The sequence below is a fragment of the Mustela lutreola genome, chromosome 16 (genome assembly GCF_030435805.1).
Source record: "Mustela lutreola isolate mMusLut2 chromosome 16, mMusLut2.pri, whole genome shotgun sequence".
Taxonomy (NCBI): domain Eukaryota; kingdom Metazoa; phylum Chordata; class Mammalia; order Carnivora; family Mustelidae; genus Mustela; species Mustela lutreola.
Genome location: NC_081305.1, coordinates 55781161 through 55803825, shown reverse-complemented (window position 1 = coordinate 55803825; position 22665 = coordinate 55781161). Strand labels below are relative to the sequence as shown.

The 22665-nt window shown below is 56.1% G+C and overlaps 1 protein-coding gene and 1 pseudogene across 4 annotated transcripts; both read left to right on the top strand.

Moving 5' to 3' along the window:
- The first annotated feature begins 74 nt into the window (after window positions 1-74).
- On the top strand, window positions 75-22590 carry PPFIA3 (PTPRF interacting protein alpha 3). Of its 4 annotated transcripts, XM_059152778.1 has the most exons (30): window positions 76-370; window positions 4543-4797; window positions 5071-5172; window positions 5548-5712; window positions 6071-6145; window positions 6479-6553; window positions 6881-7102; window positions 9133-9279; window positions 9387-9521; window positions 9929-10012; window positions 10147-10278; window positions 10897-10959; window positions 11125-11204; window positions 11469-11613; window positions 12154-12347; window positions 13623-13845; window positions 14525-14688; window positions 14818-14945; window positions 15665-15758; window positions 16097-16178; window positions 16881-17081; window positions 18313-18375; window positions 18538-18564; window positions 19641-19816; window positions 20220-20317; window positions 20507-20682; window positions 20772-20840; window positions 21072-21243; window positions 21637-21708; window positions 21797-22590. In XM_059152778.1, exons 2-29 carry the CDS (start codon window positions 4558-4560, stop codon window positions 21693-21695), a joined length of 3591 nt encoding a protein of 1196 aa, XP_059008761.1. In that variant the 5' UTR covers window positions 76-370; window positions 4543-4557; the 3' UTR covers window positions 21696-21708; window positions 21797-22590. The 4 variants fall into 4 exon arrangements, with proteins under 4 accessions (XP_059008760.1, XP_059008764.1, XP_059008761.1 ...); XM_059152777.1 differs by having other exon boundaries at window positions 75-370; window positions 21637-22590; XM_059152780.1 differs by having other exon boundaries at window positions 12160-12347; window positions 21637-22590.
- On the top strand, window positions 15885-15983 carry LOC131819011 (U6 spliceosomal RNA; annotated as a pseudogene).
- Window positions 22591-22665: the final 75 nt, after the last annotated feature.

Sequence of the window (22665 nt, the reverse complement as noted above, 5' to 3'; positions counted from 1 at the left end):
GGCCACGACCGCACGGGAGCTGTTGTGGGGGGGGGAGGGAGGAGGAATTTTTTTTGGGGGGGAGGTGGGATTTGGGGGGCGCTGGTGGGCACCCCTGGATCTGGCGGCTGTGGCCTCGCGGGGGGGAGGCTGAACGGTGATAGGGGCAGGGGTCTATTTTAGGGTAGAGGGCTGTGAGACCGTGAGGGGGAGGGGGGGTCCCCAGCGCCCAAGCCGGAGCCAGAGACGCGGAGCCCGCGCGAGCGGCGGAGACAGGGCTCCGGAGCCACAGATCCGGGCCCCGGCCGCCGCCAGGGGCCCCGCCCGGTCCCCCCACCCCACCCCACGTCCCTCCTGCAGCCCAGCTCCGCCCGCAACCGCCGCGGACCAGGTAGGTAAGAGCCCGGCCCAGCCCGCTTGGCAGTACCCACCCCGGGGACCCCTCGCCGAGCCTCCCTTTCCTTCCCGAGATCCTGGACTGCCTTCTTTATCCCCGGGGGCTCTGGAGCCCAGATTTCACAGCTCAACCCCAGAGACTCAGGCGTGCCCCTCCCGGCTCTCAGAGTCCCCAACCGAACCCTAGAATCCCAGGCGTACTGCCGCCTGGCGCCTCGTCCAGGGCCCAGGAGCTTGGATTTCCCAGTTAAGCCCCGGCAGCCCTCTCTGAACCTACATCCTCCTCCTCGGCCCATTCCCGGGAGCTCCAGACACCTGCTGTGGCTGTGCCAGACCCCCAGCCAGGGCCAGCTGCCCCCCGTCGGGTGTGCATAGTCCCCTATTCGTGCACCCGGTCTGCCCATCTCCAGCCTCCGGCTTGAACAGCCAGCATCCTCCCTCGGTCCAGGCCGGCTCGGCAGCCGCCCTGGACTCAAGCCCGCTCTGGAGCTGTCCATGGTCAGCGCACTCGGCAGCCTCACCTCCCCCACCTCCTGCTGCTCCTGCTGCCGGGGAGGGGGCGCCTGCGGCGCCGGGGGGGGGGGGGGAATACCCCCCGCCGCGCCTTTGACCCGGAGATACCCGGGGCCCTCTCCAACCCGGGCGCCCGAGCCTCAGGGTTCCGCTGGCGAGCCTCCCGGCCCGTCCTCAGTATCCCAGGTTTCTGGGACCCCAGCTGCTTCTTAGGAGTCGGGGCTTCTGAATGTTCCTTCCTGGTCCACCTTAGGGACCTTGGCATCCAGGGATCTAGCTCCCACCTGTCTCTGGAAGCCCTGCTTGTGCTCATTCCGTCTAGCTGAAGGCCCTAGCTGGTAACCCCCACCTGCTCAGGACCTGGGAATCCGGTTCCCCAGGTCTTGCCCCCTTTAGAGACCCAGTTCAGCAGCCTCTGTGCCCCTCAGGCAAATATATCCAGCTTCCCCACATCCCAGTATCTGCCTGGTTAGGGATTCAGGCACCATGACACTCTCCCTTTCAGGAGCTTGGAATGCAATTCTTAATGCAATTCTCTGGCTTCTGCCCACCTTCCCCTTTGGACACCTAGATGCTTTGTCCCTGGTCCTGCATCCCCTCAGAGACCAAGGAGTTCAGAAGCCAGCTTCTGTATTGCCCACCAAAGCCATCTGCCACAACCTTCCTTCCCAACAAGGACTCAGGCTCCAAGCTTTCACTGTTCTTTATCTCCACAACGATTCAGAATTCCAGGCCCGTTAGCTCTTACTCTTAGGGAACCAGGTCCCCCGTCAACTTGACAATTTGAGTGTCCTTAACAAATCCCTGCCTCATCGCCATATCCTCTCAGGCACTGTGCTCCCTGGGCTTTCTCTTCTCTATTCCCAGATATTCTCTCTTCTTGAGATGTTTCCAGCACCCTATCATGATGTTTGTGTCATGTTGTCCCATCCTCTGTGTATATCTTCTCAGGCTGATGAACCAAACATACACGCTTTCCTCTAGATGTGTTCTGTGACCTAGGTTCATTAGATGACCCAGAACCTACCTACTGTCTTCTGTATTTACAGTTAAACTGTGCCCTTGCAATGTTCTAGGTTCTTTCTTAATCTTAGAATGCTCTCAGTCAGTATCTTCTGTTTTCGCCCACAGTATGTTCTCAATTCTAGGTTAGATGCTAAATTCTAGGCATGCATTTCCCCAGGGGAATTCAAATGTCTTGATAATGTCCCCAAACCAAATTCTGATCTCACCTTCTCTTCACATGTGTTCTGAATTTTTAGAAACCAGCACTTGCTTATTCTCTACTAAAATTCTATTTTAGGTGTGTTCTAGGTTCCAGCCACATCCTTGGCATTGTTCTAGATTCCGTTCTCCTCCCAGGGGCAGTCTCCATTCTAGAATATGTGTGTTCCAATTATATGCTCTAGCCTTTCTCCACATTGTGCTATCAGGTTTAAAATGCACTTTCCTATTTTAGATTCCATCCACGTCTACCGTCTTAAATCTAAAGGATTCTCACTGAAATGTACATCTTTCCTTTTCAGGTACTCGGTACTAGGCTTATCCATTCCTACCTTTTCTGTCCGTCTTTTCCCCAACATGACCTTCGTTTAGAACTTATCTCCTGGAGGACTGTGGGCTTCTTCCTCCATCTGCCACTTTAGCATTCTAAGCACGCTCTAGGCTTATCTCCTCTTTTGGAGTCTTCAGCTAGAAATGTCCTCATTTCCAGAACATCTCTCCCCCTTTCCTTTGCCAGCTCAGTCCTTATGCCAGTAAATTCTCAATTCCCAGCATGCTTCTGAATCTTCCCCCAAACACTTGTAAGTTCCGGGCAAACTCCTTGCGACTTTCTAGGGTTTTTTCCCCCACGCCCAGAGCATATTCTAGAGTCTATCTTCCACCTTCTATCTGTCATCTAGACACATGATAACACCGAGAGTGTGACCCCTGCTATATTCTTTGTTACACCTGCCTCCCTGATGGGTTCTGAGTTCTAGATGTCTCCTGACTACGTTTGTCATGCATCTCATTAGGTGTGTTCTTAGGTATCATTATGCTCCCCTCTGTGTTTGAGGTTCTTCGGTGACCCAGACCACTCTTTAATTTATTGGATTGCTTTTGACTGGTTCGGGTTCCAGACCTGGGTTCTAGACTATGCCCCTCTAGTTGGCCCTATGTAAGGAATTACCCCAAGCACACTGTACATGTGGATACATATGTCCTTTCTGCACTCTGTACTGTCTTCATGACAATGGCCTTCTAGATCCTACACCCAGCCTTGCTAAGTTCTATTCCTTCTCAGTGAATTGGAAGTTCTAGAGTGGCTTCTCGGAAACATCCTGTGTTGCACCTCCCGAGTAGGTTCTGGGTTTAGATACCATTTGGTTTGACTTGTCTCCTTATAAATATTGTCTTAAATCTGGCCTCTAAGTGCCGACATGCCGGTGTCTAGATTCCCGGGGCACCTCTTCAAAGATCCAAGGGTACAGGCATCTAGCTGCCTTCACTCCCAGTTTCCAGGGTCCTCCATCCCCTCCTCTTCTCACTGAAGTCCAAGACCCCAGTTCCAGGTTTTGGACATAGTCTGCATGCTGGGTGGGGCTGGGAACTATCCACTGTCAGAACCGGTTATGCCGCTGCCTGGAGGGAGAGAAGGAAAGGAGGGAATGGAGTGAAAGTCCCTCCTGCTTTCGACCAGGCCAGCTGGACCCGTCTGACCTGATGTGTGTGGAGGGAGCGGTTCAGGAGACCTCCCTTCATCTCCGCCCTCGGCTAATACAGGCAGATTCCTGGGGCCTGGGGGCCTGGACTCCTGGGTTCTGGGCGGGGTGGGGGGGGAGTGGTCTGCAGGCCAGCTGGAATTTCTGGGTCTGAGGATGGAGGTGGAAAGCTCGGATTCTTGTGTCCCTGTCTGATCCCCAGGATTGGGGAAGAGGCGGCTGGAGGCTCAGACTCCAGGGTCTAGGGGAGAGAAGGGAGCTGGGGACCCAGCCTCCTGTGACTTGAGGTAGGAGGGAGATGGATCTTGGACTCCTGGGTTGTGGGAGATGGCTAGCAAGTGGAGTGTTTTTAAGATTCTTTCTAGGAGAAAGAATTTTTTTTTTTTTTTTTTTTTAAAGATATCTGGAGCTGGGGTCCAGATGTCTGGGAAATTGGCGGCAGGAGTTGGGCTGGATAAGTGACGGCCATCCCTGTGACCCTGTACTAGTACCACTGTCCTAATTCTGTGGTCCCGGTTCTTTGACTTCCTGAAGGCATGATTCTCAGCTGTGCTTGTCTTCTCACTCATGCAGTGGGCTCCTGGGTATTTCCAGTAGGGTTAGAACAGGTGGACTGATTTTTCCCATTGACTGAGGCAATGGGTCACCTGGTTTTGGCTTCTCCGACAAGAGTGGTCTTAGATTTGCTGCTAGTGCCTGATGGAGTATGACTTCAGTTTCCCCAGATTCTCTCACCCACGTAGCTGGGCCTGATTTCCTGAGAGCAATGGGTTTCAGTTTATCCTGTGCCATGGTCAGAACGGATGGACCCCAGTTTCTTCTGTACAATGCCCGGGTTGCCCTACCTCAGTTTCCACTATGGAGTATCCCAGTGGCCGTGCCTCAGTTTTCTCTGTCAGTGCCTCGACAAGGCCGGTCTCTGTTCCCTGCTCCCTCCCCACTCCCGCAGGCCAGCACCGCCGCCATGATGTGCGAGGTGATGCCCACCATCAGCGAGGATGGCCGGCGGGGCTCGGCGCTGGGCCCGGACGAGGCGGGCGGCGAGCTGGAGCGCCTTATGGTCACGATGCTTACGGAGCGCGAGCGCCTGCTGGAGACGCTCCGTGAGGCGCAGGACGGGCTGGCTACCGCGCAGTTGCGGCTGCGCGAGCTGGGCCACGAGAAGGACTCGCTGCAGCGCCAGCTCAGCATCGCTCTGCCCCAGGTCTGGGCGGGACCGGGGCGGGGCCTGCGGGAGGCGGGATCTCGACCACCGAAGGCGCGGAGGGGGCGGTCCGGAAGGGGCGGGACTTGGTGCGTGGAAGGGAGGAGTACACGGTGGGGGGGTGGCCTTGCCGGTGATGGGCGTGGCCTGAGCCGCTGGAAGGGGCGGGATTTAGCAGGGAGGGGCGGGGCCTTCAAACTTCCAGGCCCGTGTAAGGAGGGACATGGGGAAAGGATTGATTTAATTGTCCCGATCCTACTCACATCTGGACAGGAGTTTGCGGCTCTGACGAAAGAACTGAACTTATGTCGGGAGCAGCTGCTGGAGCGGGAGGAAGAGATTGCAGAGCTGAAGGCGGAGCGCAACAACACGAGGGTGAGGGGTGTGGGGGCGGGGCCTAAATGGGGTGGGCGGGGCCACAAAGGTGTTGCTGCCTAACCCGTCTTTTTTTTAACCCATTTTGCCTTCCCGTCTTCTCCCTACTCCGACTTCCTGGCTGGTCTCCTCTGGTCCCTCCTTCCCTCACATCTCCTCCCTTACCTCCATAATTGTTCTTTTCCTGCACCATTCCTTCCTGGACCATGCCCCTACCTCTCATATACCTCTTTTATCCTGACTGCTCTCCTTACCTCTTTGCTTGGCTCCCTTCTTCCTCCGTGTGTCCGCCCCACCTATCTGGACTACTCTTGTCCTCGACCTTGCCTCTCTTCCCTTGCCTCTTTTTCTTGGCCCGGTGACCTAACCCTGTAGCTTCTCCTTGAACATCTGGAATGCCTGGTGTCCAGGCACGAGAGGTCACTGCGCATGACCGTGGTAAAGCGCCAGGCCCAGTCCCCGGGTGGGGTCTCTTCCGAGGTGGAGGTGCTCAAGGCTCTAAAATCCCTCTTTGAGCACCACAAGGCCCTGGATGAGAAGGTATGAGAATCGGAAGAGCCTGGATGCAGAACTTAAGCCCATGGTCAGCTGGGGTTGTCCTGGATAGGCGAGATTCCGGCTGTGATTGATTGGGGATGTCCTAAGTGGGAAGAATTTTAACTGAGATCGATTGGGACGGGCGACTCAGACTGGGACCCGACTGGTTGAAAAATGAATTTCAGTGGGGGCTACGGGTGGGTAGGGCTGCCTTGGCAACTGGTTGGAGCTGCACAACAATTATAGGTAGAGGAATGCTAATGTTGCCCTATCAGGCCGTCCCAGGGGTGTTGGGCCTCACAGTCAAATGTCTTAGATTGTGTCTGATCCCCACTTCACTCTGTCCTGCCCTCATCCCCAGGTCCGGGAGCGACTGCGGATGGCGCTGGAGCGGGTGGCGGTGCTAGAGGAGGAGTTGGAGCTGAGCAATCAGGAGGTGGGGGCGTGGCTAAGGAGGAGGGACTAAGGGGACTACCAATGGGGTGGAGCTGATTGAGTGGGTTGGGGCTAAGGGAAAGAACCGAAGACTGTGGAGGAAATAGTTGGATGGGGAAAATTAGGGATATAGGGGACAGCGCCACAAGGAGGCTAGGCGGAAGAGTAACAGTGGACTTATTCAGGCTGAGCAGCTAAGGAGATATATAATGAAGGCACAGGGTTTAAAGACGGACTGTGGGATGGGGTGGCTCCAGCAGGACCAGTGCCAGTGGGAAGTAGAGCTGCTGGCTCTAGGACTCTCTTCGTCCTGATCTCTGTTTCCTGTTTCCAGACCCTGAGCCTTCGAGAGCAGCTGTCTAGGCGCCGGTCCGGGCTGGAGGAGCCCGGCAAGGATGGGGATGGGCAGGTGAGAGGCGGTAGGCCTTCGCTCCCCTGGCTCTTCAAGGATCCCCATCCCTGTGACTTCCACTCAGCCCCCTGACTTTGTGATCATCTTTTTAATGTTTGGTGTGATCCTCACTGGCTCTATGACACCTGAAGTCCTAAGACCCTTACTGGTCTTTGACCTCTGATTCAAGTCACCTAGCTAACTTCTGCGACCTCTAGACTGACCTTTGATTAACCCCCCCAAACCCCCCCATCCCCTGCATCAACTTTATCCTCGTATTCTCTCTATATCTCTGTGTTCCCCACTCTGTGTTCTGTCCTTCTTCTCTCACTGTTCCCACTCCAGCCCCTGGCCAATGGCCTTGGTCCTGGCGGGGAATCGAACCGGCGGACTGCGGAGCTGGAGGAGGCCCTGGAGCGGCAGCGTGCGGAGGTGTGCCAGCTGCGAGAGCGCCTGGCGGTGTTGTGCCGCCAGATGAGCCAGCTGGAGGAGGAGCTGGGCACCGCCCACCGCGAGCTGGGTAAGGCCGAGGAAGCTAACGCCAAGCTCCAGCGCGACCTCAAGGAGGTGAGGCCGGAGCCCCTGGTGGGCTGCCCTCTGTCCCTCCCTCCCCCTAACCCTCCCTGTCCCCCTTTGCCCAGAGTCACAGAGCTCATAAATGGTGGAACCTGGAATCGGTCCACAAGCTGTGTGGACTCTCCTCTTCTCTGTGCCTCAGTTTGCTCACCGGTAGAATGGGATTTATGTCCCTTTCCAGGGTGTTGGCGAATGACACCTACATGGTAGGCATTCAGTAACTGGTCCGAGATAGGTTATCATTGGGAAATTCTTTTGCGGTTTTTTTTTTTTTTTTTGTCTTGTTTTGTTTTGTTTTTAAGATTTTATTTATTGGGCACCTGGGTGGCTCAGCAGTGAAGCGTCTGCCTTCGGCTCAGGTCATGATCTCAGGTCCTGGGATTCAGTCTCATATCGGGCTCCCTGCTCAGTGGACAGCCTGCTTCTCCCCCTCTCCCTCTGCCCCTTCCCCTGCTCGTGCTCTCTCGCTCTATCTCAAATAAATACATACAATATTTATTTATTTATTTATTTATTTTTAAAGATCTTATTTATTTATTTGACAGAGTGAGAGAGAGCACAAGTAGGCAGAGTGGCAGGCAGAGGGAGAAGGAGAAGCAGACTCCCTGCTGAGCAGAGGGCCCCACATAGGGCTCCGTCCCAGGACCCTGAGATCATGACTCAAGCCAAAGGCAGACACCCAACTGACTGAGCCACCCTGGGCGCCTCCATACAATCTTTTTTAAAAAAATAATATTTTATTTATTTATTTGAGAAAGAGAGCATGAACAGGGAGGGGTCTGTGGGACGGGCCATCCCACAACCCCTGGGATCATGACCTGAACCCAAAGCAGACACTTAACCGACTGAGCCATCCAGGCACCCTACTCTTGTGCTCCCAAGTTGAACTCCTCTGTCTGCGTTTCATCCCATGGTGGCTTAGGCCCCTTGATCCTAACTCCTGTGTCCCTGGGACTGCTGGGAAATGTAGGATATGGATGTTGGAAGTCTGTGGATGAGAAAGAAGAGCGAGCACTTTGTTTTTCATCGTTCATTGGACTTTCACCTCAGATTTTAAGCCTGGATGGTCCTGTTGGGGCTCCCAGACAGAAGTCCATCTTCCATGAGACCCTGGAGTCCTGACTTAGGTTTTTCTGAGCCTGTGCTAACATGGGCCTCTTGGGAGATATTTGCTCCCACGTGGAAGGGACTTTTGTTTTTCATGAGACCCTACGACACTTTCTCTGTAATTCTAAAGCTGGGCTGTGCTAGAATTTGCTGAAAAATCTGTCCTGGATTTGTTTATTTATTTATTGATATGTTTATTTCTTTCTTATTAGCTTCAGAGGTAGTATTTAGTGATTCATCAGTTGAATATAACTAGAATTTTTTTAAAGGTAGTTTATTATTATTATTATTATTTTTAAAGATTTTATTTGTTTTATTTGACAGAGATCACTAGTAGGCAGCAAGGCAGGCAGAGAGGAGGAAGCAGGCTCCCCGCGGAGCAGAGAGCCCCATGTGGGGCCTGATCCCAGGCCTCTGGGATCATGACCTGAGCTGAAGGCAGAGGCTTTAACCCACTGAGCCGCCCAGTTTATTATTATTTTGAAGTAAACTCTACCGCTAAGGTGGGGCTTGAACACAGCACCGCAAGATCGAGAGTCACAGGGCTCTATTGACTGAGCCAGCCAGGCGCCCCTAAGGCCTGGAGTTTTGAGGGGAGGGGACCAAGGAAAGGGGAGATTTCCGATCCCATGGGCTTCAGGTCATCCATATAGGGAGGGTCTAAGACAGTACATCCTAGACGCTCATGGGAGGTGTGGTACCACTGTTTGAACTCTTGGGTGGTCGGGGTCCTTAAGGTTGGCTATTCCAGTTCTTGGGAGGTGTGCTTCCGCCATTCTGATGCCCAGATAGTTGGAGACTTCATTTCCCAGGATACCGTGGGGTGTCTGGTCTGGGGTTCTAAGCCTACACTACCCCCCACCCTGGGGCTTGCTGGGAGCTGTCGTCCACGTGACCTTCTGCGGCCTCTGCAGGCGCTTGCGCAGCGGGAGGATATGGAGGAGCGGATCACCACCCTGGAGAAGCGCTACCTGAGTGCCCAGCGAGAGGCCACGTCTCTGCACGATGCCAATGACAAGCTGGAGAATGAGTTGGCCAGCAAGGAGTCGCTGTACCGTCAGGTAGGGGCACGGCCAGGGAGGGGACATGGGGACGAGGCCGCGGCCTGTGTGACCTGCTTCCTGTCCTTCCCCCTTCACCCCCCACCCCCATGTCTGCCCTCCCTCAGAGTGAGGAGAAGAGCCGTCAGCTGGCAGAGTGGTTGGACGACGCCAAGCAGAAGCTGCAGCAGACACTGCAGAAGGCGGAGACCTTGCCGGAGATAGAGGCCCAGCTGGCCCAGCGGGTGGCGGCGCTCAACAAAGTGAGGAGAGGTGTGGGGCAGGAGGGTGGGGGTGTGGGGTAGAGGGATGAGGCCGGGCCTTTGGTTTGGGGGGGTAGGAGACTTGCCTCGTGGATTCTGGGGAAACAGGCAGGGCCAGGGGTCCAGAAAAGGGAGGGAACTTGGAACGGAGGCAGGACCTGAAGGTTTGTGAGGGGTTGGGGGTTCTCTAGTCCTGACTGACAGGATGGCCTGGAACACAAAAGGGACAGAACAGACCCCCGAGGAAGGGACAGGGTGAGAATCCTACTGTGGGTCTGGAGTCTCTCAGGGGAGGAGCCTGGGGCTTGGGGGGTGGAGCCTGGCCCCCAGCCTTGGAAGAGGCGGAGCCTGAGCCTGACTGGGTCCTAGTGGGGCAAAGTCAGAGGCCCTGGCTTCCTGTCCATTAGGCTGAGGAACGTCACGGGAATTTTGAGGAGCGGCTTCGGCAGCTGGAGGCCCAGCTGGAGGAGAAGAACCAGGAGCTGCAGCGGGTGAGGGGGTGGACGACTGCAGAGGGGCTGGGGCTTTGAAGCTGGGGCTGGAGCTTAGATAAGGGGGTGGAGTTGGGGGCGGGGCTCCGCGCCGGGTGGGCTAGAGCGTCTCTGTCTTGCTGTCCTTTGGGCAGGCACGGCAACGGGAGAAGATGAACGATGACCACAATAAGCGGCTGTCAGAGACGGTAGACAAATTGCTGAGCGAGTCCAACGAACGGTTACAGCTGCACCTCAAGGAGCGCATGGGGGCTCTCGAGGAGAAGGTGTGCCCAGGACTTCAGTAACCTGCAATCCTAGACCGCCTCCTGCCACCATCCCGGGGTCCTAGACCTTTCCCCAAACCCTTAGCTGAAATGTCAAATCTGGGCATCTGGAATTTGAATTCAACAGACTTCTCGGGTCTGTACCTGGTCTAAACACCCCAACAGCTGGGTGGGTGCACCCACCCCCTGAGTTCTTGGCTTTTCCCCAAGCCTCTGACCCTTTGGACCCTCACACTTTGAAGATTATTTATTTATTTTAGAGAGCGGGAGCAGGGGGCGGGGGCAGCGGGGGAGGAAGAGGGAGAGAATGGAGGGGAGGTTGATTTCAGGACCCTGAGATCATGACCACAGCCGAAACCAAGAGTCGGATGCTCAAGGGACTGAGCCACCCAGGCGTCCATGGACCCTCAGACTGAATCTTTATTACACAGGATGCAGGATTCTGGGGCTCCCAGGCATTCCCCTCCCCAGATGCATCTTTGGCCCCATAAGCCCCATGCCCTCCAGCTCACCACTTATATCCACCTCATTCCCCTGGAATCACCTTTGACCAGTCTCTGGACTCTTAGAGCCCCTTCCAGGCTCCAGCCCCTTACTGCCCCTTACTGTCCTCCACAGAATTCACTGAGCGAGGAGATAGCAAACATGAAGAAGCTTCAGGATGAACTCCTGCTCAACAAGGTAAGGAGGGGTCTGGAGGAGAGCATATGGGGGCCTAGGACTGCGGACGTGGAGCAGACATTGCTGGCGGGGTTGGGGGGGTGTTGGCATCAGCCAGGCTGGGAGGGGCAATTCTTCAGGGGTGGGGTGGATTCTGACCTGATACCTTCAACTTCCTCCCACCAGGAGCAGCTCTTGGCAGAGATGGAGCGGATGCAGATGGAGATCGACCAGCTTCGGGGGAGGCCACCGTCCTCCTACTCCAGGTGACACTAGTCATTCTGCCTCACTCCCGCCCATAGGAGCCCCCTTGGCCAAGCTCATCCTTTCTGATCTCCACGTCTTCCCCACCTCCACTCCCTCTCCTCCCATGGCTTTCACTGACTCCTGTTATATTTGACACCTGATTTCATGGCCTCTGCCCTCTGACTTCAGATCCCTCTCCCAGTCCTCTGACCCCAGAGCTTTTCCCATGATGCCTGACCTCTCTGCCCCTTTCCTGACCCCTTGGTCTCTCTTCATGCCCATAGGTCTCTCCCCGGAAGTGCCCTGGAGCTCCGTTACTCCCAGGCACCCACACTACCTTCTGGTGCCCACCTGGACCCCTATGGGGCTGGCAGTGGCCGGGCAGGCAAGAGGAGCCGCTGGTCAGGGGTCAAGGATGAGCCCTCCAAGGTCAGCAGCCACTTTTGGGGCCCAGACTGAATAGGGGGTGGGTGGGCAACAGTAGAAAAGAGAGTCTAATAAGCAGGGCTCTGGAAGGGGGCTGGGCTGAGAAGCAGGGTCTCGTGGACCCACGTTGTATTTTTTCTCCTGGAACTCCATCCTCTCCACTTGCCTGATGTCTCCACGTGGATATCCTGCTACCTGGTGAGAACCTTAGCGGAATGATGAGGTGGGGAGAGGGGCGGTGAGTGGGGGATGAGCACGGTGTAAAATCCTAGAATGGGGATGCAGGATGAACAAAGGAAGTGGCCTGAGTCAAGGGAAAAGGGAAATGGTGGAATCAGGAGACGAGGTAGAGTCCTGGTTGGGGCAGTTGGTCAAGGAAAGGGACTTGTTAAGAGACAAAGCTGGGCTGGGAAAAGTGTGTGGGCTGGATCATAAGGTGAGGCCAGTCCTTGTCAAGGGACATGGGCAAGGTCATGGAAGGTGGACAAGGTCAGTAGAGGTGAGGGAAGCCCCAACACCTGACATCCTTCTGTCCCCACACAGAGACAGGAGTGGGAGCGGTCTGCCCCTGCAGGGTCCATGCCACCTCCATTCCCTGGGGAGCTGGATGGCTCAGATGAGGAGGAGGCTGAGGGGATGTTTGGGGCTGAGCTGCTCTCCCCCAGCGGACAGGCCGATGTGCAGACACTCGCCATTATGCTTCAGGAGCAGCTGGAAGCCATCAACAAGGAGATTAAGTGAGCGCTGGCCCAGTCCTCCTCCACCCTGCCCGAGCTGACCCTGTAGCTCCTCTGAAAGCCTGAGTGCATTTCCTCTCTTACTATCCTCAAGGAACTCCCCCACTCCCAACACTCCCTCTAGTAACTAGGAATCCCTCAGGATATACCCAGCAGCCTCCTCTGTGCTTCCTGTCTATATGTCCTCTCTCCAGTATTCATAATTTCCCAGCACAGCAAAGACTGCATTCCCAAAATACCCAGGTTTGCAAGCCAGTACACCAAGAATCCTTCAGCACACCCTCGATGTTATGGCTTCACACAACTAGTAGCCAGGGTCTCTCACTGCCTCAGGAATCTCAACACAACACAAGGTCCCCAGTCTCAAACACCAAGAGTCTCACCCTAATACTTCAAGAACCTCAATTCAAGATACCAAGAATTTTTACTTAATAGAACAGGAATCCTTGATTTATCACGAATCCCCTGGTAGACATAAAGTCTACCCTGGTTTCCCAGATATTGCCCTACTTGGCAATCCTCTAACAATGCACTGTCCATGGGCCCCTGCAAATACACCAGCGTGACCACCACTTTCCATCTAAAGTCATTGTGAGTTGAGGCATTGACTCAGATGACTCCATGAACTTCTCAGATCCTAGGTTGACCTCAGAGTCCCTGATCTCCTCCAATCTTATTATGATATTGCTCTTTTTTTCCTCCTTGGAATTGGACCTCTTTCCCTTAGTGATTTTTTTCGTTGTTTGTTTTGTTTTTTGTTGTGTTTTTTTTAAATATTTTATTTATTTATTTGACAGAGAGAGAGATCATAAGTAGGCAGAGAAGCAGGCAGAGAGAGAAAGGGAAACAGGCTCCCTGCTGAGCAGAGAGCCCGATGCAGGTCTCAGTCCCAGGAGCCTGAGATGATGACCTGAGCCGAAGGCAGAGGTTTAACCCACTGAGCCACCCAGGCACCCCCCCCCCCTTAATGAATTTTTTATGATTTTATAGAACCATGTGGTTGTCATCATGGAAGCCTTGATGCAGACCCTGATATTCCTGTTGTCCCTTATACCTCCATGACCTTCAGAGCCTCTCATGACCCCTTGACTGCCCTTGAACCTATGAGGCCATGATGAATGCACCAAGACCCTCTGACCTCATTATGCTTTCCTCAGAAATCTTTTCCCCCCTACCTCCAAGCCTTCCTGGCCTTTTGAAATCCCCAGTTGCTTGCCTCTGTCCCCATTGCTTGCTTCTGTTCTCTCACCCAGTCTGCCCCCTTTTCCTCCTCAGGCTTATCCAAGAGGAGAAGGAGACAACGGAACAAAGGGCAGAGGAGCTAGAGAGCCGGGTGTCTGGCTCTGGCCTTGACTCCCTGGGCCGCTACCGCAGTAGTTGCTCACTGCCCCCCTCCCTCACTACCTCTACCCTTGCCAGCCCCTCCCCTCCCAGCTCTGGCCACTCAACACCCCGTCTGGCACCACCTAGCCCTGCCCGTGAGGGCACCGACAAAGCCGTGAGTGTTCTGAAGTCTCATTTTGGTGGGGTGGTGGGGGGGTGGTGAGATTGGAGACAAGGCTCCCCAACCAACAGCAGCAAAACCCCCTCACACCAGTGATTTCTCAAAAGCAGCCTTCACTTTCTTTACAAGATCTAACTTAGAGAATGTAGTGGGGAGGCTGAGCCATGGGGTTTCTGAACCCTAAGTAGTACTTCAGTCAGATCTGGCCTGCTTTTACCTGTTTTATGCAGTACATGTCTTCCTTTTTTTTTTTTTTTTTAAGGTTTCTGTGACTAAACATACATTTGAGAGCTAATACTAGATCCTCAGAATGGATCTTTGAGGAGGAATAGGACATATTAGTCCCATTTCATTGCCTTGCACCCAGTTTTCTGACTTCCAGAATGTGTAACTCATTAGCTTTCCTTGAGCCTGAGCAGATCCCACTCCTGACACCAGAAGCTGGGATACCTCAAAACCGGCCGGTCAAGCTCCAGGCCGACTCATTGCCTTTATGTTTCTGCAGCTCACCCCACCTGGTCTAGGCTGCTTTAAGAAATGGTACCCCAAACTAGGGGCATCCCGGACACCCCCTCGTAGACATCCCAATGAAGGGATCCCTCTTCATCCCTAATGAAGAGCCCCAGCATGACTCCTCTAATTTATTTCAGCCTCTCGGCCTTTCTGTCCACAGAATCATGTCCCCAAGGAGGAAGCTGGGGCTCCACGAGGGGAGGGGCCAGCCATCCCAGGAGACACCCCACCTCCCACTCCCCGTTCTGCCCGCCTTGAGAGAATGACACAGGCCTTGGCACTGCAGGCGGGATCCCTGGAAGATGGTGGGCCCTCTCGGGGAAGGTCAGCAGGGACAGTGGATGGGATGAGGGAGGGGCTTGCTTGGGAGGGTGTGTTGGGGGAAGGGGCAAGGACTTTGCAGGGGAGGAGACATCTCAGGGGGTGTGCCCTCACTCTGTCCTGTTCACCCAGTGAGGGCACCCCAGATTCCCTGCACAAAGCCCCCAAGAAGAAGAGCATCAAGTCATCCATAGGCCGTCTCTTTGGCAAGAAGGAGAAGGGGCGAATGGGACCACCAGGCCGGGACAGCTCTTCTCTGGGTGAGGACCCTGATGCGAACCCTGTCTCCTTTCCTCTCTCCCTTCTTTATTTCTTCTCTTCCTTCCTTCTTCCTTTTCACAAATTCACTTGACATTCATCTGAGAGTTTTCATTCATTTGGTAGTTCAAAGGATGTGAAAGGGTCAGGACTCTGCAGAGGTAAAGGAAGAGGGACAAGGACAGGGCCCTTTGAGGCCTGTCTGGGTTACTGGAGGTGGGGAGCTAAATGAATGTTATTATTGCATTTACCTATTTTTTTAAATAGAGAAAGAGAGAGGACCACCTAAAGGCAGGGCAGATGGTGTGCTGGAACCTGCTTGTACTGGCTTGTGAAAGCCAAGAGTTTAATTTTCAGGGGTTTTATGGGCTTGCCTGACCTTACATCGGTAGCCTGAAATCGGTGGGATTCTTTACATCATGGGAATCGGTGAACACCACAAATCGGGGAATATGCCCTCCCTCCCTCCCTCCCTCCCGTGCAGAGAGTGGTGAAACTGTTACCAGCATCCCTCTGCCCCCTTACCAAGGCCAGCCCAGTGAACCCAGCCCTATGCTGGGCACGTCTCCAGTTCCCACCCGGGAGGTGGAATCACTTCTTATTTGGCATTATCACTCCCCTGGGGCCTCTGCTTCGCTGGCCTCCTTCTCAGCACCCCTGACCTCAGAGAGTCTCTTTCCTATTTGAGACTCTCCAAACTCTGGTCTCTCCCTGCTTTCAGCAGGAACACCCTCAGATGAGACACTGGCCACAGACCCTCTGGGGTTAGCCAAGCTGACGGGCCCAGGAGACAAGGACCGACGGAACAAGAGGAAGTGAGTGTGTGTGTGTAGGGTGGGTTGGGGGTTAGGGGAGGCCACTTACAGAGAGTCACTTTTTTTTTTCTTTGCCCCGTAAACCTTCTACGTCTTCTACCTTTCATAAAAAGTGCTTTGCGGGCTCAGTTTGGCAGCTGCTGTACTAACAGTGGAACGATCCAGAGATTAGCATGGCCTCTGGACCAGGATGCCAGGCAAATTCATGAAGCGTCCCATTGAGAACTAGAACTGTGCTTTGAAAGGGGTTTGTGGGGAAGGGCCCCATCCAGGAAAGCTGGTGGGGGGAGGTGTCTCTGTCCCTGAGAGCTCCTACCCTACTAGGCCTCTGTCCCCAGGCACGAACTTCTGGAAGAGGCCTGCCGCCAGGGCCTGCCATTTGCTGCTTGGGATGGGCCCACCGTGGTCTCCTGGCTGGAGGTACTGGGACCCGAAATGCCCCGACTCTTGATCCCCAACTCCTGTGACAGCCCTGCCACTCAGAATCACCACGGGCCACCCAGCATCCTCCTCCTGGCCCAGGGAGGGTGGGTGCAGGGGGATGAGGCCCTGAAAGACTTCAGCCTTCCTGTTGATCTGAACGCCTTCCTCCTCCTTGTCCCCCTCCCCCTGCGCCTTTGTCCGTGCCCCACTCGGTCCTGCTGTCCTGTTGGCTTTCTCTGTTTGTGTCTCCCCACATCTCTCTCTCACTGTCTGGGATTATCTGGGCCTCTCTCCCCATCTGTGTTACTGTCCTTCCCCGCATTTCTTCCCACGTCTCTGGGTCTTTCCACGTGTCTCTCCCAATGTCTTTGCTCCCTTCCCTCCCCATCCCTCTTTCCCTTCTTTCCCCAACCCCATCCGGTGACGGTGATTGTGACTCTGGCGACTCTGACGTTACCCTCCGGTTCCCCTGCCTCATCCCCCCCTTTCCCCGTGTCCCCTTTGACTCCCTCTCTTCTTGTTTGCCTTGCCCCATCTCCATCGCTGCTCACTGACCACTTTCCCGCCTCTCCCATCTCCCTCTCTCCTTTGCTTTCTGTATCTCTCCTGTCTCTCTGGTGTCTCCCCCAATGTTGTCTCTGTCTCTCCCTGTGTGTCTCTTCCTTCCCTCTCCCCGCCTCCCGTCCTCCTTCTGTCCAGCTGTGGGTAGGCATGCCTGCATGGTATGTGGCTGCCTGCCGGGCCAACGTCAAGAGCGGGGCCATCATGGCCAACCTGTCAGACACGGAGATCCAGCGGGAGATCGGCATCAGCAACCCGCTGCACCGGCTCAAGCTGCGCCTGGCCATCCAGGAGATGGTCTCCCTCACCTCGCCCTCAGCGCCCGCCTCCTCCCGCACGGTGAGCGTCCGCGGGCCAATCCCACCCCTTGCCGCCTTGGGGCCCCGCCTCTTGCCCTCAGACCAGCCAATCCTGGGCTCGCGCACTTCGGCCCTGTCTCTCAGACTCTCACCCCCTTGTGTCTCAGCCCGATTGGATTATTTTTGCGGGGGCGGGGGAGCCCCTTCTCAGGTCTCCCAGCCTCCCCTCTACCTCCGTCTGTCTTACATAGACAGGACCCCATCCCCATCCGGGGGAGAAATCCGAATTCATATGGTTCCTTACAAACTCGTTGATGAGCGCCCCCCACCCCCACCTTCTCATCCTCGAGGTCTCAGCTCAAATGTCACCGCCTTCAGGAAGCCTCCCAAACTCAACGATTAAACTAGTCACTTGCCCCATCACCCCAGTACATTAACACCTAATTTCACTCCCTAGTGTTTATGGCCTTCTAATAGTTTATCCTTTTGTTCCGTCCCCAAACATCTGCATGCCATGCCCAATCCGGCAATTGTTAACTACTTGTCCGAGTTGCTGTTTGCGCGTGCGCCCCTGCGTGCGTGTGTGTATCTGAGACCCTCCAGTGTAATTTGTGGACACCATTACTGGTTAGTCCGCAAAAATTACTTCATCGGGTCATCTTCGAGCAGTAAGAATGTTCTCCCCCGCAGGCACTGCGCCTTTATACCTAAGAACATGACCATTATTGTCAGTTTCAACTCTTAAGTCCATTTTCAAATTTCCCCGCCTGTGTCCCAGACCCTACAACTGTGCCTGGCTCCCATTAGGAGCTACAGAGGAGTCTGAATCCATGTGTGACATCTGAACTTATGGGGCTGTTGGGGGCAGGTGCTCAGTAAATGCGAATACACAGCCCCTTTACCACACTCCAAACTTTTGTCCCACCCCACTGCTGTATCTGCCCCCTTGTTCTGAAAGTCACTTTACACACACCTGCAAGAGATCGGAGAGGTGATGAGCCCAGGGCCACACAGCCATATACCTGGGCAGGCCCTCAATTCAAACTTGAACTTGCCAGACCTCAAAGCCCAAGTTCTTTTGCCTGGTACACAGCAGGTGTTCAATAAATGACCTTTCGGTTTCTCTTTCACTGCCTGGCCCACAGCAGTGACGGGCCTTTCTGAGGCAGAAAGCAGAATGTATGTAAGTGGACCTGGTCTGGGCCTCTAAGAACATCTCTCCCCCACCCAGAAGCCTTCTCTCAATCCCCATAACACCCCTGGCCCCTCAGTCCACAGGAAATGTGTGGATGACACACGAGGAGATGGAGTCCCTGACGGCCACGACCAAGCCTGTGAGTGACCCCTGCCGGTGGCCTTGGGGGTGGCATTGACTCTCCTGGGGAGGAGTGCAGGGGGGGCGAATCTCCGTCTGTTCGTCCGTCTGTTTGTTCCTCCCGCCCTCCGCCGGCCCCTTAACCCATCCCTTCTCTCCCCTCTTCCTACTAACGGGTCAGGAGACCAAGGAGATCAGCTGGGAGCAGGTAGGGGGCGCGGGGTAGGACGTGGACGCATGAACAGGCTGTGCACGCTGCATGCGCGCCCCTCTTTCCCGAAGCCCCGCCCCCTCTCTGGAGCGTTCCATCATCACCGCGGGGGGGCTGCTGCGTGGAGCCGGGCTCTGGACTGTCTCACTGTGGCTTGGTGGGGGTCGGTGGAGAAGCCTGGACTAGTCCATCATTAGCGTGGGGCTCGGGCCATTCCATTATCGTGGGTTGCGGGGGCTCTAGGGGCTGATCCAGTGCTGTAACTAGGGGGAGACCTTTTCTTTCTGATCAAGGGGGACTGGGGCTGTTCCAGTGTCCTGAGGCAAAGGGGGGAAGCATCTTGGGGAGGGGCCGCAGGTCAGGCTGAGAAGTTGTCCGGGAAGGAAGAGCTACACTTTGTTCTCAAGAAGGGAGAGGCGTGAACTCCCCTGAGGTAGCCAGCTAGGTTGGACCTGGGTCTTCCTTTCCAGTGGGGTGGGGGAAGCGTGGGGGTTGTGGGGGAAGGTGTTGATTGCTTCCTTGCGCGGAGTGAAGGACTTTGGGCTGATCCAGAATACTGTCCTGGGGCAGCTATGGCATGAGACTGGTATTTTTGAACAGTGCGAGAGTGATGGATGGATCCATTATCGTGTCTTGTGGGGACAGCTACATTGAAAGAATCGTTTGTTCCTACTGGGGGAGAGCCCAAGAGGTTGGGCTGATGCATTGTTCGGAGCTGGGACTAGTGCTTCTCCCCCTTGACCGCACCAGTAGCCTGAGGCTCTGGTGGGAGAGCAGCTTCTGCTTCCCAGCAGGGGGAGGGTCTGAGATGCTGCAGTGCCGGCAGGTGCACAGGTGATGGTGATCCTGTGGGTCCCGGGCCCACACTCCCAGGAGACAAGGGTCTGCTCTGTTATTAGGAAGGTGTAGGAGACCACTGGATGGGTCCATCGTCCTGAGCAGAGGTTGACCGATGTCCTAAGGTGGGGTGGAGAAAGAACGACCTTGGGTCAGGGGGTTGGAGCGCACTCTCCTACGGACATGGGAAGGGGTCAGAGGGCCTGACCCCTCCCCCCACCTGCCCATGGCCCCAGATCCTGGCATATGGTGACATGAACCACGAGTGGGTGGGGAACGACTGGCTGCCCAGCCTGGGGCTGCCCCAGTACCGCAGCTACTTCATGGAGTCGCTGGTGGACGCCCGCATGTTAGATCATCTTAACAAGAAGGAGCTCCGGGGCCAGCTCAAGATGGTGGACAGCTTCCACAGGTGGGGGCTGCCTGGCCAAGGGGGACAGTCCTGAGGGGAGGCCTTGCTCCTAGAGAGTCGTTGGCCGGTGGGACTGGTGACGGGAACTATCTGTGGCCCTTTCACCCGGATTCTCAGGAAATCCCGAGTTCTGTGTCCCTTCCGCCAATAAGGCGGCCTGCTAGGAAAAGTTCATGTCCTCAGACAGCTTGGCTCGTTGACCCCACATCCTGTCCAGGTTATCCAGTAGGAACTTCCTGTTGGAAATACCCCAAGTCCTGGGAGGGTCAGCGATCCCAAAAACTGACCCAGTAGAACAACTCCCCAACCTTTCCCAGAAGACCACAGCCAGTGGGGAGGGAAGCAGCAGCAGCCGCTGGAGTTGTGAAGGCTCCTCTGTGACCCCGCTTTCCCTACTGCCCAGGGTGAGTCTGCATTATGGGATCATGTGCCTGAAACGGCTCAATTATGACCGGAAGGACTTGGAGCGGAGGCGGGAAGAGAGTCAGACCCAGATCCGGGGTGAGTAGAAGCATAGGAGTCTCCTCCCCCCCTCCCCACACCCGGTGGAGGAGTTTGGAGCAGGTGGGGAGAGGGTGTGATTAAGGGGGGGCGGGGCCAGAGTAGGGGGCGGGGTCCGGAAAACAGAAATGGAGGAGACCTGGGGCTTAAATTGGACCAGCCGGCCACTGAGAGTCGCTTCTGTCCCAGACGTGATGGTGTGGTCCAACGAGCGGGTCATGGGTTGGGTGTCCGGGCTGGGACTGAAGGAATTCGCCACAAACCTCACGGAGAGTGGGGTGCATGGGGCGCTGCTCGCCCTGGACGAGACCTTCGACTACTCCGACCTGGCCTTGCTCCTGCAGATCCCCACACAGAATGCGCAGGTGAGCGGCCGCTCGGCCCGGGGTACACGGGGCACCCCCCCACCTCGCAGACTGCACGCTGCTACCCTTCTTCTATCTTTCGTCCCCAGGCCCGGCAGCTCCTGGAGAAGGAGTTCAGCAACCTCATCTCCTTGGGCACCGACAGGAGGCTGGACGAGGTGGGCGCAGCTGCAGTCCCGAGGCTCAGACCCCGTGGAGGCTCAGCTGCTAGTCATACCTGCGGGGCCTGAGCTGAAGGATGGGGTTAGACCGCACGGGCCGGAGGCGGCTGGAGGCGGGGCCAGGGCAGCGGCTGGGCTAAGGGAGAGGTGCAACCCGAGGGGGGCGGAGTCAAAGGAAGGGGCTGAACTCGTGCGGGTTGCTCATCGCCGCTTGGCCTTTATACCTAGGACAGCGCCAAGTCCTTCAGCCGCTCCCCGTCCTGGAGGAAGATGTTTCGAGAGAAGGACCTCCGAGGCGTAACCCCCGACTCAGCTGAGATGTTGCCCCCCAACTTTCGTTCGGCCGCAGCGGGGGCCCTGGGATCTCCGGGGCTCCCTCTCCGAAAGCTGCAGCCCGAAGGTGGGCGGCTCCCCAGGGCGATGGCCCATCCTCCCTTCCCCCTGCTCGGGGTGGGAAAAGGATCAACGTTCCAGAAGCCTCCCTCCAGGTTCTGTGAAATGGCCTAGTCCTTTTCGCCCCGACACATGACGAATGGATTGCTCAGTCTGCCAATTCCCTCCTTCGGGTGTGGAGTGGATTAACCCCCACCCCTCTCCGAAGTGGGAAATGAATCCGCCCACAGTCACCTGGGGCACCTTAGATGAATCCGCAGCTGCGGGAAAGGGAGGGAAACCGGCGTGGAGCTGGGTGTTCGTGGTCATCGCGGGAAGGGAAGTGTGTGTGTGTGTGTGTGTGTGTGTGTGTATAACACGCGTGCGCACCAGACCAAACCACTGCTCGCTCCCCCTCTAGGCCAGACTTCTGGGAGCTCCCGGGCAGACGGCGTTTCGGTCCGGACCTACTCCTGCTAGTGTAGGCCTCCAGGTGAGGACTGTCCTGGGCGATCTTGGGGATGTCGGGGCGGCACTATGGATCTTCACGGCTCCACGTACTGCCCCCGGCGTCAATGCAGGTGACCTCACTCGGATGGAAGAATCTTCCAGAGGCTGGGCTGTTCCCCCTCCTGCCCAGAGTATGGTCTCGCCGGGGAGAGCGGGCGGGGGAGCTCGCGCCGCGGACTGGACCATCTGTACAGACGAGCGGGGAGTGCGAGTCCCCGCCTCACAAAAGGACTGGGCCTGGACCAAACCACACGAACTGGACTGAGAGGGGGAACGAAGAGGGCAGGAAGAAATCCCGCCCCAAACTTCCGCCTCCCTTTTCTCTACTTTGTAATTTATTGATCAGTTTCCGATGGGAGATGGATGCCCTTTCCCCGCGGGAAGGGAGCGGGGCTTCCCTCCCAGGCCGCATGCTAGGAGAGGCTGCCCGCTCCCCTTTCTCCTCCCCAGTCGCGGGGCCCAAGTCTTCCTTCTTCGTCCGAAAGGAGGGGAGGGGGGACTCGCTGCTACAAGCCTCGCGCCATGTGCCACTCATCCCCGCCCCGCCGCGTCAGGTCGCCGGTGCCTGGGGTCAGCTGCGGATGGAGTCCCTTCTTCCTCCCCAGTGTCTCGTGTCCCCGGGGCCTCTCCGCCCCCCGTGCTGTGGCCGTGTCCGTGCCCCGGGGGTAGGGGGTGCAGAACTGCGCTCCCGGTTCCCCTCCGGCTCCGGGGTTTGCATGGGAGAATCCTCTTTCCACGATGCCACTGGGCGACGTGGCGTGGGGGGAGGGAGGACGGTGGGGGAGCCCTCGCCCGAGACTCTTGGTCGGCCTCCCTGCCCCAGGCGTCACTCAGTGATCACGGGTAAAGAGAACTGTTTCAAAAAGCTCCCGTGTTGCCTGATTTATTTGTCAGGACCTTAGGAAAACCGACCTCCTCAGGAAACCGGGAGGCCCGACCG

Coding starts and splice junctions, on each gene's coding strand:
- PPFIA3 (XM_059152777.1), top strand. CDS start 4,558: ATGATGTGCGAGGTGATGCCCACCATCAGCGAGGATGGCCGGCGGGGC. Junction 4,798..5,070: donor TCAGCATCGCTCTGCCCCAG/GTCTGGGCGGGA, acceptor ACATCTGGACAG/GAGTTTGCGGCTCTGACGAA. Junction 9,522..9,928: donor GGGTGGCGGCGCTCAACAAA/GTGAGGAGAGGT, acceptor CCTGTCCATTAG/GCTGAGGAACGTCACGGGAA.